Source organism: Lathyrus oleraceus, chromosome 6 (genome assembly GCF_024323335.1).
Source record: "Lathyrus oleraceus cultivar Zhongwan6 chromosome 6, CAAS_Psat_ZW6_1.0, whole genome shotgun sequence".
In the NCBI taxonomy this organism is placed as follows: Eukaryota; Viridiplantae; Streptophyta; class Magnoliopsida; order Fabales; family Fabaceae; genus Lathyrus; species Lathyrus oleraceus.
In genome coordinates this window covers 40708779-40726000 of record NC_066584.1, presented here as the reverse complement: position 1 = coordinate 40726000, position 17222 = coordinate 40708779, and the positions used below count along the sequence as shown (strand labels likewise).

The 17222-nt window shown below is 35.7% G+C and overlaps 1 protein-coding gene across 1 annotated transcript; it reads right to left on the bottom strand.

Moving 5' to 3' along the window:
• Window positions 1-13213: 13213 nt before the first annotated feature.
• LOC127093744 (protein MAIN-LIKE 1) lies at window positions 13214-14104 on the bottom strand. Its single transcript, XM_051032650.1, has 2 exons — window positions 13924-14104; window positions 13214-13838 (listed from the first exon to the last, which is right to left on the bottom strand). The coding sequence occupies exon 2, from the start codon at window positions 13752-13754 to the stop codon at window positions 13476-13478; it is 279 nt and encodes a 92-aa protein (XP_050888607.1). The 5' UTR covers window positions 13755-13838; window positions 13924-14104; the 3' UTR covers window positions 13214-13475.
• Window positions 14105-17222: the final 3118 nt, after the last annotated feature.

The following is a 17222-nucleotide window of genomic DNA, read 5'->3' as shown; positions in this document are numbered from 1 at the left end:
GTGGAACCTCTAACAAGATAAGGTTTTCTTATCACGACTTACTTGAATTCACTACTGGTGCATTTTATCCAAATCATTTCGCGCAAGGTGTTTAGGGGGAATGTAGGAATACAATTTATATAATTACCCTCATTCTCCCACGGTAACCATTAGTTCAACGTACCCTCAAGGATAGGTAATCATGTGTTAAAAGTATATAAGTAAGATCCCTCATATTGTAACAACTTCTATTTCTTCAACCACATCTTCACAAAGATGTTTGCATACATGATATCATAAGAGCTTCCGCATCACTTAGAACTCAAGATACATCAAAGTTAGCGACCTTTATGGGTTGCTGGCCAATGTACTTCCCCTACCTTCTTGTTGCCTTTGAATCTGAGGATCGACCTTTGTGGGTTGGTGGCTAATGTACTTCTTTCCCTTCTGTTAACAACCATAAGCTCTACGATCTTCCACTTCAATGTGCTTTTGGACATATGGCTTGAACTGGCCCCCCGAGTTATAGATCCGATATATTGTGTTTTCCCTTATATCCTTCATTTCCCCCTCAGTTTATCTATGTGCCTTTTCCACTGACCACAACCTCAACCATCTTCTTGGGTGATTGTTTCTTCTTTGGGGATTCCTCTCGTCCCCTCTTACTGTCCTCTTTGTGTTTTGAGAATGTCTCCCTTTTTGATGAGCCCTTCAATCACGTCTTTGAGTTGGATGCAATTGTTTGTGTTGTGACCATGAGTTTTGTGGAAACGACAACATTTGGATATGTCAGTTCGGGTGGAACCTCTAACAAGATAAGGTTTTCTTATCACGACTTACTTGAATTCACTACTGGTGCATTTTATCCAAATCATTTCGCGCAAGGTGTTTAGGGGAATGTAGGAATACAATTTATAATGGGGTCTTCTCTCTTGTTCCTCTATGGCCTTCCCATAATCCTTTTCCGACATTCGACTAGAGTCGGGATTCCTAAGTCCCTATTCTCTCGTGTTTCTCTCTAGCCTTTCTAGAATCCCTTTTCGATGTTTGACTAGAGCCAGGATTCTCTAGTCCTCGGTTGCCTCCATCAGCCACCATTTTCTCCTCATAGTTAATGTAAGGTTGTGTCATACTCATCAGATCTTACAAGTTATGGCCACCTTGCACCCTAATTTTTATCTAAATGTATTATTCGATATAAGTCATTTCTCATAGATCTAACACTTGAGGATTTCATCTGATCCCCCAACATTCACTCATACTTTTGTGAAATGGTATATGTATATGCGCAAGGTTCCATTTTCCCCCATGAGTAACTGCAACAAGGGGCCAAAATGGTTGGTTGTTTCTTACTAGCAGTGAAGTGGGTGGGGAAAGCCTTGCATAGTTCGAACCAAGAATCTATGTTTCCAGTCGGAAGGGACTTGAACCAAGCTTGAGCGGACTCTGTTAAAGTGAGAGCGGATAACTTTCATTTTACATCTCCTTCGACATGATAATAGTCTAACCAGTTTTTTACGTGTTCGACATGATCATCAGGGTTTCCGTTTTCATTATACCTCTGGAGTTTTAGGGGTTTCTCTAGAGATCTAGGTATTCTTTCTTCCAGTATGCAAATGTTCAGTGGATTCTTCTTCCTAGGTCGAGCAGGGACTTCTTATTCCTTCCATTCTCTTCTCGTCAGTCGATGGATCTTTAGGGGTGTGTAGCCATATTTTCGTGTGTCTTTGACAGTCTGGGGAGTTTGGACTTCTTCAAGGTATTTTCTTGGCTCACAGATCTTTTGCGAAGCATCCTCTTGGACGATGTTGTTCTTCGGGATAACATTGTGCAGGCTATCTTCAATCCAAGTGAGTCTGTCTGCAAGGGTCTGGGAATTCTGCTGCTAAGTCATTTGGAACATTTCTTTCAATAATCTGTGAGCCCCTTGCATGCCAATACTAGCCCATAAGATTTGGAAGTCATTAAGGGCCCCGCGCTCGGCAACTGTATGGGGCAACGTATGTTTTACAAACAGTTCCCCTACATGAAATTATGGAAAGGATTCTACAAACAAAGGGAATTGAGAGGTCCATAGGAACATATCAGGTTGCATGAAACTCTACGACTAAGGAATGAAAGGAGTAGCTATAGAAATTTGATTGCTCGTCCCTTGCAGAATGGGATGAGGATTTCTTGTTGTTTCAGCAGCTGAAATAGTTTGTCGTTGAGTGGCAGAACGAGTGGCGTTTTGACGGTTCCATTGTCTGATAAATTTGGAGAAAAGATTTCCACTGTGAATTTTTGATGAAATCAACTTGAAGATGTAGATCTTTCTTTGGATTGAAGGGGACCTATATATGTTTTAACCTAATTTAAGATTGGTGAAACGTGGAATTCATATGAATCAAAGGTCGATTTGCATAAATGGGGCCAATGTTCTTCTCTAGTAAGAAATGATGATCAAAGAGGTTGAATTGGTGCATTGTTGTGGAAATTCAAAATTCTGATGCAGTGGAGAGGGGCTGGCCTACAAGGTTAGCACTCTAACTCCTAAGTCAGTAAGAGAGTGAGAAATGTAATGCAAATGGGGAATGAAATTCGTACCTGGAAAATGTCATGCTAAATCCTTTAAATATGAGGTTAGTTAACAACCAAAATGTGAGAATGAGTGTGAGACGCGGATGTCCGTTAGATAAATCTGATTGGTGAGGATGAGATTTGCAAGTGGGATGAACTGAGTGGTGCGAGACACATAATATGTCCACCATCTTCTTGTTTTGCCCCCTCTCCAATTAGTAAAGTAAAGTTGATTAATTGAATGTAAGAAGTTGGTTAAGATGCTTCATAATTTAATTATTTATTGTCTTAACATAAAAAAGTCTTATGTGATAAATCAATAGTGTGTAAAATGTTGATTAATACAATTCATTATTTAATTAATGATTTTTCAAACATTAAAAATAACGTTAAGTAGTAATATAGTTGGTTAATAAAGTGTACAAGTTTGATTAAATTCATAATTTAATGTCTGAAAGTGATTGATATTATATATTTTATTGGTTAATAAAATAGTGAAATTGATTGATGATATAATCTTATATTTGTGTTACAAAATTAATTTTAACATTTAAAAATATATATATATATATTTAAAATATTAAATAAAAATACTATTCATCATATAAATTAGGGGGATTTCTTTTCCCACCCTTATGGTGTGCCTCACACCTCTTAAATCTTCTCGTCCTTTATAAATTAAGCAGCCATCCTATTTTTGCCAAAAAAATGGTCTGAATATGCATTTGTGAAAAATCTTGGGGTTAATTCGAAGATGCATCTTCAGAAATGACTATTTCAGATACGCGTCTCCGAAAACTTACTTGCATGCGTCTTGGGCAGAAACATTATCCTAAGTTTGTATTTTTCTTTAATCCAAAGTCATTTTAATTCAACTAACAATATCATAATTTGACTTAAACATTAATAAATACGAACATCATAGAACAAGGTAATGCATTAATTAAAAAAACATCCCATATTATTACAAACATTGTTCTCAAAGTATGAAAAATAATACTAAAACATACCAAAATACAAATAAAAGCATAACATACTGCATATGCCTAATCCTAACCCCCTGCCCCCCATCTGTCGTTGGTAACCCAAGGAATTTCGTGTTGGTGTAAGTCCTAGAGGCCAATACTTTTGGTACTTGTACCGAATTATTTATTAATAATAAAAGGTTTTTTCTTTATTATGTTTGTTTAATAAAGTCCCTAGAATAGCTAGTCCGTTTAATGTATCAAGTGTGACTTAATCATGAGATCACATTAAACATAAGGACACTATTCTTAAAGTATATGTAGTCGAGCTTTAATGTGAAGTGGGATAACATTAAAGCATTAAGACTATTATGTATATAGACTGATGATCACATCTCATGGATCATGGATAAGGAGTTATCAAGTCTTAAACATAAGTATGAATATTAAGAGTAATATTTATACTAGATTGAGCCGCTATGAGAATACTATATAGAATGTTATGCAAAGTGTCATAAGTTATTCTCATGATGATAATGGTGTATATCACCCTTCGACCTGAAACCACTATGGACCCTAGATGTAGAGTCGAGTGCCTTATTGTTGATCAAACATTGTCCCTAACTGGATGACCATAAAGACAGTTGATGGGTACTCCACGAAGCATGCTGAGGGACATGAGTGACCTAGATGGAATTTTCCCATCTTGCGTAACATGATAAATGTCTATGGGCCCAATATTGAATTGGACAATGATGACATGGTCTATGCCTTGTGTTCAATATAGACATAAGGGCAAAAGGGTAATTGTACACATAAGTATTATCACAAAAGGATTTGTCAGATCACATGACATTTTCGTGTCTTGGATAGCAGTGATGTGTTGCTAGATACCGATCATTATTTATTATGTTAAATACGTGATTTAATATAATTGCCAATGCCGCGAAAACCTACAGGGTCATACACAAAAGGATGGATTGATGAGAGATAGAGTAACTAAGGAACACCGTAAGATACAGTGCACTTAAGTGAATTGTAGGACATCGTAAGGTACGATGTACTTAAGTAGAATACGAAATATGGTAAGGTACCACTCGCTTAAGTGATTTTGGCATATTATAAGATATGGGCCACATACACTTAAATGGGCTTTTTAGCTTGCAGCCCACACAAGTGGTTCTATAAATAAAACCCTTGTGCAGAAGCATTTGTGCAGTTGCAATTTCATTTCTCTCTCTCTCTCTCTCTCTCTCTCTCTCTCTCTCTCTCTCTCTCTCTCTCTCTCTCTCTCTCTCACTCAAAGCCTTCATTCGTAGCAGCTAGCATTGAGATTGAAGGAATCCGTTCGTGTGGACTGAGTAGAGGAGTTGTCACCGTTTAACGTTTGTGATCGCTCCGTAGATCTGCATCAAAGGTCTCAATCGCCACAAGAGGTAACGATTCTATCACTGATCATGCCCATTCGTAAGGATCATTAAAGGAGAAATTTTTTTAATTCCGTTGTGTTTTGGATCACTCTTCTCCTTCATTTCGTGCCTCGATAAGAATGGAACATGCTATGAAAACGACATCATCGCCACCTCTCTCAAACAATTCAGACTCTATGCCCTCATACGTAATCCATATAATATTTTGATAGATCCACAACACATCAATGACATGGTCATACTTAGCCTACTCATTCTCTAGGATCTCCTCATGAGCAAGCCTGGGTGGACGTCCAAGAGCGTCTGGTGTCATGACAGGGTGTGATACACTATAGAACCTAGTCATATAATTGTCCATATAAGACCACCGACTTGTGGCTGACATACTCTGATACTCCTCTGGTACTAGATGACTCTCGTAATCCGTCAGTATGACATTAAGATATCTGTAGACGATGCTGTTAGGAGCAAACTTTAAGGGGGGTATCAGAATGATCTGCACATATCCAAACCGACGCATGCATCACTCCAGCAGATACTCGTACATCAGATTCATCTCACATACCATCCATCCAGAGTAAAATGTAATAAGGTCGGAGACAACAGTGTCCTGGTGAATGGTGTATGGTGTCCAATTGATGTCATCATGTTGAATCCGGTCAATATACCCACATAATGGACGCACAATATCATGCCATCTACACGGGCAATATAGGCATGCATGTGGCTAATCCTCAGTATACTCTAGCACACGATCAAACTCGTGTATGCGATGAAAATGGGATAGGATCCATCCCTGAAAATGAATAAGAACAAAATATATTAGTAACACGTGTAAAAATAATAAGTGCTTTTAAAATTATTAGTAGCTATGGAAATTACTGTCAGCATGGTGCAAGAGTCTGTCATTTGCTTTGTTGTCCAAAGAGAATCTTCAGTCAGCTTGGACTACAGATATACCAAATAGACGGCCCCTCAGTTCCACTTGTGAATGATCGACAAGTCGATGAAGTACTTAAGGTATGCCACATCGACATGTGTTTCACTTTTGTCCACAAATGTGGATGTGCCAACCAAGTATAGGAGGTAACACCTCAAAGTACACTCTCGATAGTAGGTAACCTGTAGATCATCATTGTCGACATCATCAGCTAACTCCAAGTTATCCTTATATAGATTTTTCAAGTATAAAAATTTGGCATGAGCACATCTGGTGCTCTCACACTGCATCACGACATCCATTGGGTCAACTCCCAAATAAATAACCATCATCTCCTGGGATTCATCACGTTTGATCCTGGAATGATCAACTAATTTCCCCCTGAAGGGAAGGTGTGGAGGGCAAGCGAAGTCATCTAGTATAATCGCCATCTCGCTAATGGGGAAGTGGAAAGATGATATTTCCTTATGTCATCTCTCAGCAAAATCCCCCTGCATGCCATGACTAATGGTCTTATACCTATAAGAAGATGGACCAACAAGACAGAGTATCAGATGACACTTTGGAACTAATGATCCTTAGGCTGATAAAGCTTCAAAATCTTTTTGTTGTGGTTACCATACTTCAAACAATCGCGCTTATGTTAAAAAAATATCAATCGTGGGGAATTTGTTTAAAATATATAAATAACAACTATTAACAAGTATACCTCTCAGGCCCAGACATGCCTATCAACATGATCTCTATAGTATATCAACATGAATGTGTCAGAGGGCCCTCCTAGATAAGGGTCTGCAAGTGGAGGGACATCATCATGTGCAACAGGAGCTTCCTCCCGGTCTTCGTGAGCAGAGGAGACGCGTTCTTGGGATGAGGAGCCTTGTGACACGTGACTCCTAGAAGTCGATGCTTCCCCGTCAAGAGGCCTAGGGATGGTTCCCCACCTAGCTCTGGTCTGCTCAATCTGGAGTCTCGCCATCTCACGTCGATCGAACATGTACTGGGATTCACGACCATGTCTCATTCTATCATCGTTGTTTGCAGTCATTTTTCTTGAAAAATACGAGAAAAAACATCAGTTTGCATCCAAGACATTTTCGAATATGCATCATTGAAAATCAGTAAGGATATAATTCAGAGATGAATCTCGCAAAAGCTTGTGTTTGCAACAATGGCAGAAACGGATACTAGTCTTGCCCTAACAACTCAAAATGCAACCAAATCATAGTTCATGTCTCTAACAGTTACCTATTTCGAATGTGTACTACCTAATGCATTTAAAGCTAAGTATTTTACCTAATACATTAATAAAAAAAGTTAAATAAGAAACTTACTCAAAAAACTGTTGATGAGGATGAAAAATATTGAATGTAGTAAGTGGAGTGACTTGGAATTGATACTATTGAAGTAGATGCACTCTTGTTCCTTGAAAATTTGACTGGAAGAATGTTGCCCACGAACTTCTACGAGAGTATCCCAAAAGTTGAATGTAAAATGAAGAAAGAGAAGAGGAAGGGTATGTCTGTGCGTTATATATAAATTAAACGAGTTCGAAGATGTATATTCGAAAAAAGACTAATGATTTTGAGAAAATGATTAATTCAGATATCCATTTGCGAACAAACTTTAAAAATACATATAAAGATATATCTCCAAATTAAATTTTTACAAAAGTGATGGAAGCTCAACTATTTATATTTATTTTGTGTAGAAACGGTGTATCCATATGTAACTCCAAAAACTAAAAAATAAAAATTCCAAGAAGTTAAGAGAATCTATTTAGGAAAATAAATTCTGTAAAAAAATATGTGCCATCATCCTTCTGGGCTTCGGGCCCTCCCCATTAAAAAAGAGTGTCATATAGTACAGTTGTTTGGCTAATGTATACTTCACATCATGGCCACAATAGTATTAGCAGCTCAATAATTTAAAAGCTCTAAATTTCTATGACGATCGTTTTTCATAATTAAATCTACCTGGAAATTTTGATAAAAGAAGTTAGTTGCTCAACCATATAAATCTGAATAATAGTATGATCGTAATGGAGATAGAGACAAAGACATAGTCAGCAATTAAGATAGAAAAAAAAACATTAAATTATAGTCCTGTGAGAACAGGTGTTCAGATTGAAAACGATAATTAATTAAAAATACAGTTATTAATTTCTTTGAAGATATGTATGTATACATAACTAATATTTTCCCTGTCATATTGTACTTATCGTTTCATTTTATACTCCTAATAAAATAATAAAGAAATTTCTATTATTTTCTTAAAATATGCTAATTGATTGGTTTAATTTTGATTTAAAAATTTCCAGTTCTATCGTGAGGAAATCAATTTATTTTTTATAAATTAGATATTCTCTGAGCACAACTTAGAGATTAATTTTCGACTTAAATATGATATTAATTTTCGACTTAAATATTATAATAAATGATAAAATTAATTATTTTTTTAACACTGCATGTTCAAAATTGTGTTTTAACCTAAAATCTCTAATTAAAATGTGAGAATGATAATCTCACATTGAGCTTTAGATGATTAATAATTAAATTGGAATTGTGTCTTAATTAAAAAATTGAACACAATAGAAACATGAATTTTTTGAGCAGTTTAATTTTAATATTTTTATTTAACATGAAATTCATGATTCATAGAGCTATTAAAATAGACTATTCGGTCCTAAATGAACCGACTCTAGTGGCTCTTGGATTTTTAAGATCGGGTTTAAAAAATCATGTTGTAATATGACCTTAAAATTTACTAACCCGAATCCAGTCCTAAATGAGCTTCGAGTTACAGGATCCTAAACGAGTTTTTTTAATAAAAAATTAAAATAAAACTCCGTAATATTTATTATAATAAAATTAAAAATTATATTATTTTTAATATAAAAAACTATATTTTTAAGTACTATATTATCTTTCATATATATTATAATACAATTTTAAATACAATACATGTCTAAATTGTATAAAATAATATTAAAATATATAATATAAGAGAAATTTATAGAATATGAGGAATGAATATTGATTATATTAATGTATCGAGAAAAATTGAATAGAATAGAGATGAAATTTAGTAATGTGAGAAAAACTAATGTATTATTTTGGAGTGAGAAAAACTAAGTATTAATATAATTTTTTAAAATTTATAATTATATGAGGCTAACAGACTATCCAGGACTCATACAAAGTTCTAATGGGTAACAAACTTTTTAAAACTGAACTAAAAAAATCCTAAAAAATATAAGCTTTAATTTTATGACCCAAACCCTATAATTTTTAGGAAAATTTTACTTCGTACCCCTACATTTAGCCTCATACCCCTACAATTTTTTAAAAATTCCAATTCAACCCTTAACTGGTTTTAACCAATTTACCATTTCATTTTTACCATTCAGTTGAAACTTTCAAATATTACACATTTCACCCTCGCACCAGAACTCTTGGAAAAAGACTTCCGGTATGTATTTTTTCCAAACCGAAAGACTTCACAAATGACTTCTGGAACACACAAAGCAATGAATCGGAAGTCTTCACGAAAGAGTTCCGGTTCTTTAAGAAAAAAGTCACGTTCCGAAAGACTTTTTAAAAGAGTTCCGGTAAACAAAGTTACACATACCGGGACTCTTTGAAGAAGTGTTCCGGTTTGTGTAATATGTGTTCCGGAACTCTTTCAAGAAGTGTCCCGGTTTGCTTTTTTATTTTTATTTTTATTTTTTTATTTTTTATTTTGCAGGAATGGAAAATCTTCCCCAAGTATGTGTAGATACTACTGATGCGTTTATAACGACTGAAAGATTTGGTATACGAGAAGAGGTTATCAGATGGATTAAAGAGGTTGGAATCGATAATAAAGTAACTGTTATTATCAGTCGTTCAGATACTGAAACAGGGAAGAGAGGGAGAAGTAACAAATTAATATTTGGTTGTGATAAAAGTGGGAAACACAAGAGTACTGATAGTGGTACCCAAAGTGCGTCCAAGAAATGTGGATGCCCATTTAAAACCAGGCCGACTCCGGCGAAAGATGGACCTGGTTGGAAGATTGATGTAAAATGTGGGTTACATAATCATGGTTTACCTGATAGATTAGAAGGTCATTCCTTTATTGGTAGGTTGACCACAGATGAGAAGCAACATGTCGCTGATTTGACAAAGAGACATGTACCACCTAGACACATATTGCTTTCCTTGCAAGACTGAGATCCTGAGAATGTCATTCGGATTACGCAAGTATACAAGCATAAGAGTGTGATACAAAAAGAGATAAGAGGTCCTAGAAGTGAGATACAACATCTGTTTAAGCTTATTGAGGATGCACGCTATGTCTATTGGAGTAGAAAAAAGGATGACTCGGAAGTTGTGAGAGAGATATTTTGGGCACATCCTGATTCAGTTAAGTTGTTGAATATTTTTCCGATTGTGTTAGTTATGGATAACACCTACAAGACAAACAAATATAGACAACCTTTGTTTGAAATTGTTGGCATGACATCAACCGAGTTGACTTTTGCTGTTGCATTTGCGTATATGGAGTCTGAGCAGACAGAGAATTTTTGCTGGGTATTAGAGAAACTAAAAGAGTTGTCTGTGAAGAAAGACATGTGTCCACAAGTGATTTTGATAGATAGAGATCTTGCTTTGATGAAAGCAATTGAAATTGTGTTTCCCAGGTCGATTAATTTGCTATCTAGATCTCACATTAACAAAAACGTTGGTGCCAAATGCAAACAACATGTGGTGAATGACCTGCAAAAGACGATAGACACATTATGGATGGAAGTTGTTTGGGCTAGTGATGAGGTTGAGTATGGTCAACAGTTGCATCAACTTGAGCAAGCATGTGTTGATTATAGTGGATTTATTAATTATGTGAAAGACACATGGTTGACTCCACATAGGCATAGATTTGTTGGAGCATGGATTAATCGAGTGCTACATTTGGGTAACACAACGACTAATCGGTATGTCTTATAATTTTTTATGTGATATTTTTTCTATGTATTTTTTATGTGTTATTTTCAATATTTTTAGGGTTGAATCTGCTCATTGGAAGTTAAAGCAGATGTTAGGAAACAGTATAGGTGACATGTTCAAATGTTGGGAAGCTATGAATAACAACTTGAGGTTACAACTGGGAAACATTAGAGCTTCTTTTCAAAAGAGTTTTTACGAAGTTGAGCACGCGCACATAAGTCCCTTTTATGGTTATTTGCGTGGTTCCGTATCTCGAGCTGCTTTGAGACGTATTGCTGAAGAGTTATTGAGAGTTGATTATGTTGGAACTAACAGGAAAATATGTGGTTGTACTCTTAGAACATCTTATGGGTTACCTTGTGCTTGTGAGTTAGGAAGATACACACTAGGTGGTATATTGATACACATTGATGTTGTTCATCTTCATTGGAGGAAACTAACTATGGAAGTTGAGTTAGAGGTAGGTGCAGATGATGGATCAGAGGTGGACATGACTTATGCAATGGATGAGTTGTGGAAACGATTTAGGTCATTAGATGTTATTGGGAAAAAGGCATTAAAGAGTAGGGTATGTGAACTAGCATACCCAACAATGACTCCATTGTGTCCACCATCTGAGAAACTAAAAATCAAAGGAGGAGTGAAGAAGAAAGGGAAAAAACCAGTAGAATATGATGTTTATAGGGACCCTTCGTATCATGAGTATGTTGATAAGGCATCTCAATCTTCACAAAGGCAATCTCAACCATCACAGACTTCGAAGAAGTTAAAATTATCAAAGAAGCAACCACAATTCATTCTTCAATTTCCTAATTATATTAGGTCATACATTGAAGATGTAGTTAATGTTGAATCAGATGGTAATTGTGGATTTAGAGTCATTGCATGGATATGGTGAGGATGGTTGGCCAACGGTTCGCAGAGAGTTGGGGTTGGAAATAATAGACAAGGATAGGTTAACTTTGTATGACAAGTTATTTTCTAATCGGTTGTCAGAAGTGAGAGAATCTTTGATGATAGAATCCTTTGGTTCACAGCCACCTGAAAAATGGTTGACTCTACCAGATATGGGTTACTTGATAGCGAATCGCTATAATGTTGTACTTGTCTGTTTAGGAAATCCGTGCATGACTTTCTTTCCGATGACAAGTTCACATTCACCAAATGTCTCTATTTATTGCATTGGTTTTGTTAACCACAATCATTGGGTTCAAGTACGTATTTTGTGTGACAAGTTATTTTATATGACTTAATATTTTACTTATTTCACTTAATATTTTATATGACTTAATATTTTAATTATTTCACTTTATCAGGTTAACATGAAAGAGGGGTTTCCGTTGCCACCAGTCACATTAGATTGGAGGAAATTTCGTTCTCATACAACAACTACTTGGATGTTAGGATTTGCAGGACGTCTGCAACATTATCAATTACTTACACCTGTATTAGCATGAATATGTACTCAAAACATGAATATGTGATCAAAACATGAATTTTATATTATGTCTATTATATTCAGTTCTAAAACTTAATACATAAATCAATGTGAACGAGAAATATGCAAAGCTTCAAATAAATCAGCAAACTATGGATCTTCCTCTTCGGCATTAACCTGTCTCAGATAGCGATGAATCAATGTAGATACACAAGCTCAATCAGGATCAGATGGTCCGGCGTCATATACAGGAACTGGTACCTCTCTTGGATCGTCACGATGGGGAGGGACCAACCGTGGATGCGAAACACAATAATACCACTCCAGATAACCATCTTCTACATCAGATGGAGTGGTGGCCATGGTAGTTGGACGAATCACAAAGATAACACTCTGATGGTAACCAATCCAATCAACATCAATATCTGTCGCCATCATACAATCAAGAGGTGGGGATGGAACATACTGCCTGTACCCGAACTGACGTAAACATCTGTCAGGCAAGTATGGAACAACTGTGTCACCCCACTTCAAACAGCCCCTATAGAGACATATCTCATCAAACAGATGCCATGCTCTATGATCCTCAAATGGACGCCATATGACGTCGGAAGGTGTCAGCTTGTCCAAAATAGGTCGTAAATCATCAATCTTCAGGACTCCTTGCCTATACGACCATCTCATCGCTCGGGGAAGACCACAATTATCAGCTGGTTTCCAATTCTCCCCTCTTTTTCCAACAGTTGGAAAGTATTCGTGAATCCAACACTGTTATAAAATACAAACATAATAAATAAAATAAATTAAGTTAACATATTTTATAAAATGAATCCAACACTTAATAAACAAAATTAAATTATATACCTGTAGGAGATAAGGATATCCACCGAGCTGTTTGCAACTGTACATGGACGCATCTCCAAGATATCTGTATAGGGTAACTAGTGAAGCTGCTCCCTAACTATATCCTGAACATCTATCTAAGTCTGTAAACAGGAGGAGGTATCGTGCCTCTACAAGTGTAAAGGTCTTATCGGCAAAAATGGTGGAATCCACCAACATCAACAGATATGCTCTGATCGCATATGCCCAGCTGGAAGCAACTCTATGTTGTACGAATAAATCGTATAACCACTCCAACTTATAATACGAACCCCTGCAGCTACGAACATGTGACTATGCCTCACCCTGTGACACTCCTAAGTAGTCAACAGCAAGTTCAACAGCTACCTCTTCCGTGACATCCTGAGGACTCCAGAAGATACCCCTGATGGGCAAGTGAAGCAGACATGAGACATCATCCAAAGTAATGCTCATTTCACCAAACAACATGTGAAATGAAGATGTCTCTAGATGCCATCTTTCCACAAATGCAGAGACAAGATTTGTGTCTATCTTGTTCAGACTAGTTCTTTGAAGTGAAGATAAACCAGATCTAGATACCCAACTCTCCATCTGTGGTGGAAGAGCCAATGGAACCCTAGATGTCAGCTTCAGTCCATGTCCAGCAACCTTCAACTCTTTCTTTGGACCTCTTTCCTAAAAAAAATTAAAACACATATTAGAAAACACAATATAAAATATTCAACTATTATTCATTTTCAAATATATCCCGTTTATTTACCTCACCAAACCATAAATGCCGAGCAACATGATGTTCGTACTTCACCAAAAGAGACGTATCGTACGGCCCTCCTGGATATCCAGCCGACTCAGCTGCAGATGAATATGCGCCCCGGCCTAAAGTGCGGTCTGGAATCCTACCATCTGCACCTCGTCTTCGAACCACTACAAAAAAAATTATAAAAAAATTATTAAAAAAAAAATACACACCGGAACACTTCAAAGAAGAGTTCCGGTGTAGAAAAGTAAAAGGCTGACTACCGGAACACTTTTTAAAAGAGTTCCGATTTAGTTCATCCAAATCGGAAGTCTTTAAGAAAGAGTTCCGGTATACAACCAACCAAACCGGAAGACTTTCTAAAAGACTTCCGGTTCAATGCCCCCAAAAGGCAACAAACCGGAAGACTTTAGACAAGTGTTCCGGTATACACTATGTGAACCAGAAGACTTACTCTTAGTGTTCCGGTTTACAATGCAAAAAATGCAAAATTTTGTCTTCCGGAAGTCTTCAGACGAAAATGGTAAAAAGTTTTATTTCTGAAAAATATACTCTATTTATATGAGGATATTTTGGTCAAAAAAATTTATATGTAGGGATGTGGGTACAATTGTAGGGGTACGAGGTAAAGTTTTCAATTTTTAGGCATGAGAAATTAGTCCATATAAACTAACCCATTTTAACACCTCTATTCATATATGTATTTTCTCTCAAATGTTATTGCCTCCGCTCATTTAATTTTAAGATAAGGCTAACTTATGACATAAGGATAATTTGTTAAGAAATTATAAATGAAAAACAAACTTTCTACCTTTAACATAAATTTTTTAACTTATTCTATTGAGATATAAGTTAACATTATTTTGATTTAAATATATTTTTTATTTACACGATCATCAATAAAATACAATGAATCACACGAACGATCGATTATTATACTACTTTGTTAGAAAAACAATAATGGTTTCTCTAGTGTTTTTTATACCTAGAAATAAACATACAAATGAAAAAAAAAAACAATTTTACAATGTATTAACAATAATAGAAAAATAAATAAAAGATCTAATTTAGTGTTTTAGTAAGAAAGTTGCATTCGATATATTTGTTTTAAACAATATAGTCGAAATAGGTTAAGTAGAAGTAAGTTGTGTTCGACAGAGTCGAATACAACATGTGTGTTGAAGTGTGTAAGTAAATATTCTATAGAGTCGAATACTGCAGTTAGTTAATTGTATTTTGGTTGTCTATATATATATATATATATATATATATATATATATATATATATATATATATATATATATATATATATATATATATATATATATATATATATATATATATAGGTGACAATGTAAATCTAATAACTGCAATTTCACTTTAATAAAATTCCCTTTTCACAATATAGTTTCTCTCTTGGTATCAATGACTCCGGTTGCAATTCAGAAAGAGTCTGTAATGGTAAACGAAAACACAACATCAACGCAATTTCTAACGAATATACCGGTTTTCAAAGGCGAGAGTCATGAGAGGTGGATTGCGCAAATGAAGGCCATCTTCAGGTTTCAAGATGTGGTTGAAATCGTGAGTGATGGAGTACCCACATTGGAAGCGAATGTAAATGATATTCAGAAGGCTGCACACAAGGAACATAGGAAGAAAGATGGAAAAGCTCTTTTCTTGATTCATCAATGTGTGAATCCTAACGTATTAGAGAAGATTATTGAAGTAGAAACGCCCAAAGGTTAGTGGAACAAGTTGAAGAACTTGTATGACAGAGATGAAAAACTGAAGAGGGTGAAGTTGCAGACGCTGAGAAAGCAGTTTGAGATAACTAGGCATGACAACATAACCCGTATCCACGGGTACCCACCCGAACCCGCCCCGAAGTTGACGGGGAAAACCCGCTTTGACTGGGTTTGGGTTTGGGTTTTCCCCGATTATAAAGTATGGGGACAGGTCGGGTAATTAGGATACTAGTATCCACCCTGTACCTAACCCCGAACCCGCCCCGTTTATTTTGTTATGTACATTATTATTTATTTTTGATGATTTGAAATATTAAATAAGTGGTCGATGTTTTAATATTTTGATTTGTATTAATTATTTAAAATATTTAAATGTATGTACAAAATTTTTTTAGATTATTTTATTTTATTATTTGTAATGTAGTTTAATTTTTTTTAAAAGTAAATATTTATATTAAAAAATTAATTTCACTAAATGGATGGTGGCGGGGCGGGGATACCCGAACCCAACCCGAACCCGTTTGGGATGGATTGGGGTTTTAATTCTCCATCCCCGTTTGGGTTGGGGTGGAGAACGGGGATTGTTTGGGAATTCGGGTTTGGGTTTGGGGGAGGTAAAAATCGTCCCAGACCCGCCCCGTTGTCATGCCTAGAGATAACACAAATGAAAGAAAATTAATTAGTTGCTGATTTCTTCTCAAGATTATTGTTACTCACGAACCAGATGAAGGCGTGTGGTGAATTGATCAATGATTTGTAAAAGATTGATAAAGTGTTGAGATAATGAACAAACCAATATGTGGTACCTGGATCTAGGATGCATGAACCACATGATTGGGAATAGAAACTAGTTCACCAAGTTAGATGAATCAGTTATGAAAGTGATCAGGTTTGCAGATGGCAGACATGTCACATTAACTAGAAAAGGAAACATGGCTATGATTAGAAGAGATGGTCAGCCGACCAGTATTACTGATGTATTGCATGTACCTTTTATGACAAGTAATTTTATTAGCATAAGTTAATTACTTGCAAAAGGGTATAACATGAAGGTTGGAGAGAGTCAAATGAAGGTGTATAGTGGTTGAGGAAGGATGATCCTGAAAGCACCATTGACAGATAACAAAACCTTTAAGATTGAGATCAACATGGTTGATCATCAATGTCTTGCTTCGACTATTGTCGAAGACAAGAACTGACTGTATCATTGTAACACCCCGATAATAATAAAATAATTATTTGAATTGAGTTAATAATTTAATTATTAATTTAATTAAATAATTGGAAATTTTATTATTATTATTTTTGGATTATTATTATTGGAAAATATATATATGTTGGAATAAGGAAAAGTTCTTATTTGGAAAAGCATTTCACGTGAAAACAGAACAGAGAAGCATCGTGAGAGAAAAGGGAAAAAAGGGCAGAGAAGAGGAGCGGAAGAGCAAAGGTTGGAGAACGAAAGCTTGAAGCTCAAAGATTCTGCCGGATTGTTAAGGTAAGGGGGGTTTATCGTCGATTGATGGGTATTTTGGGATAATATGTAATGGGTAG

Bases quoted from the DNA above. Each gene is read 5' to 3' on its own strand.
- LOC127093744 (XM_051032650.1), bottom strand. From the start codon at position 13,754: ATGGAGAGTTGGGTATCTAGATCTGGTTTATCTTCACTTCAAAGAACT.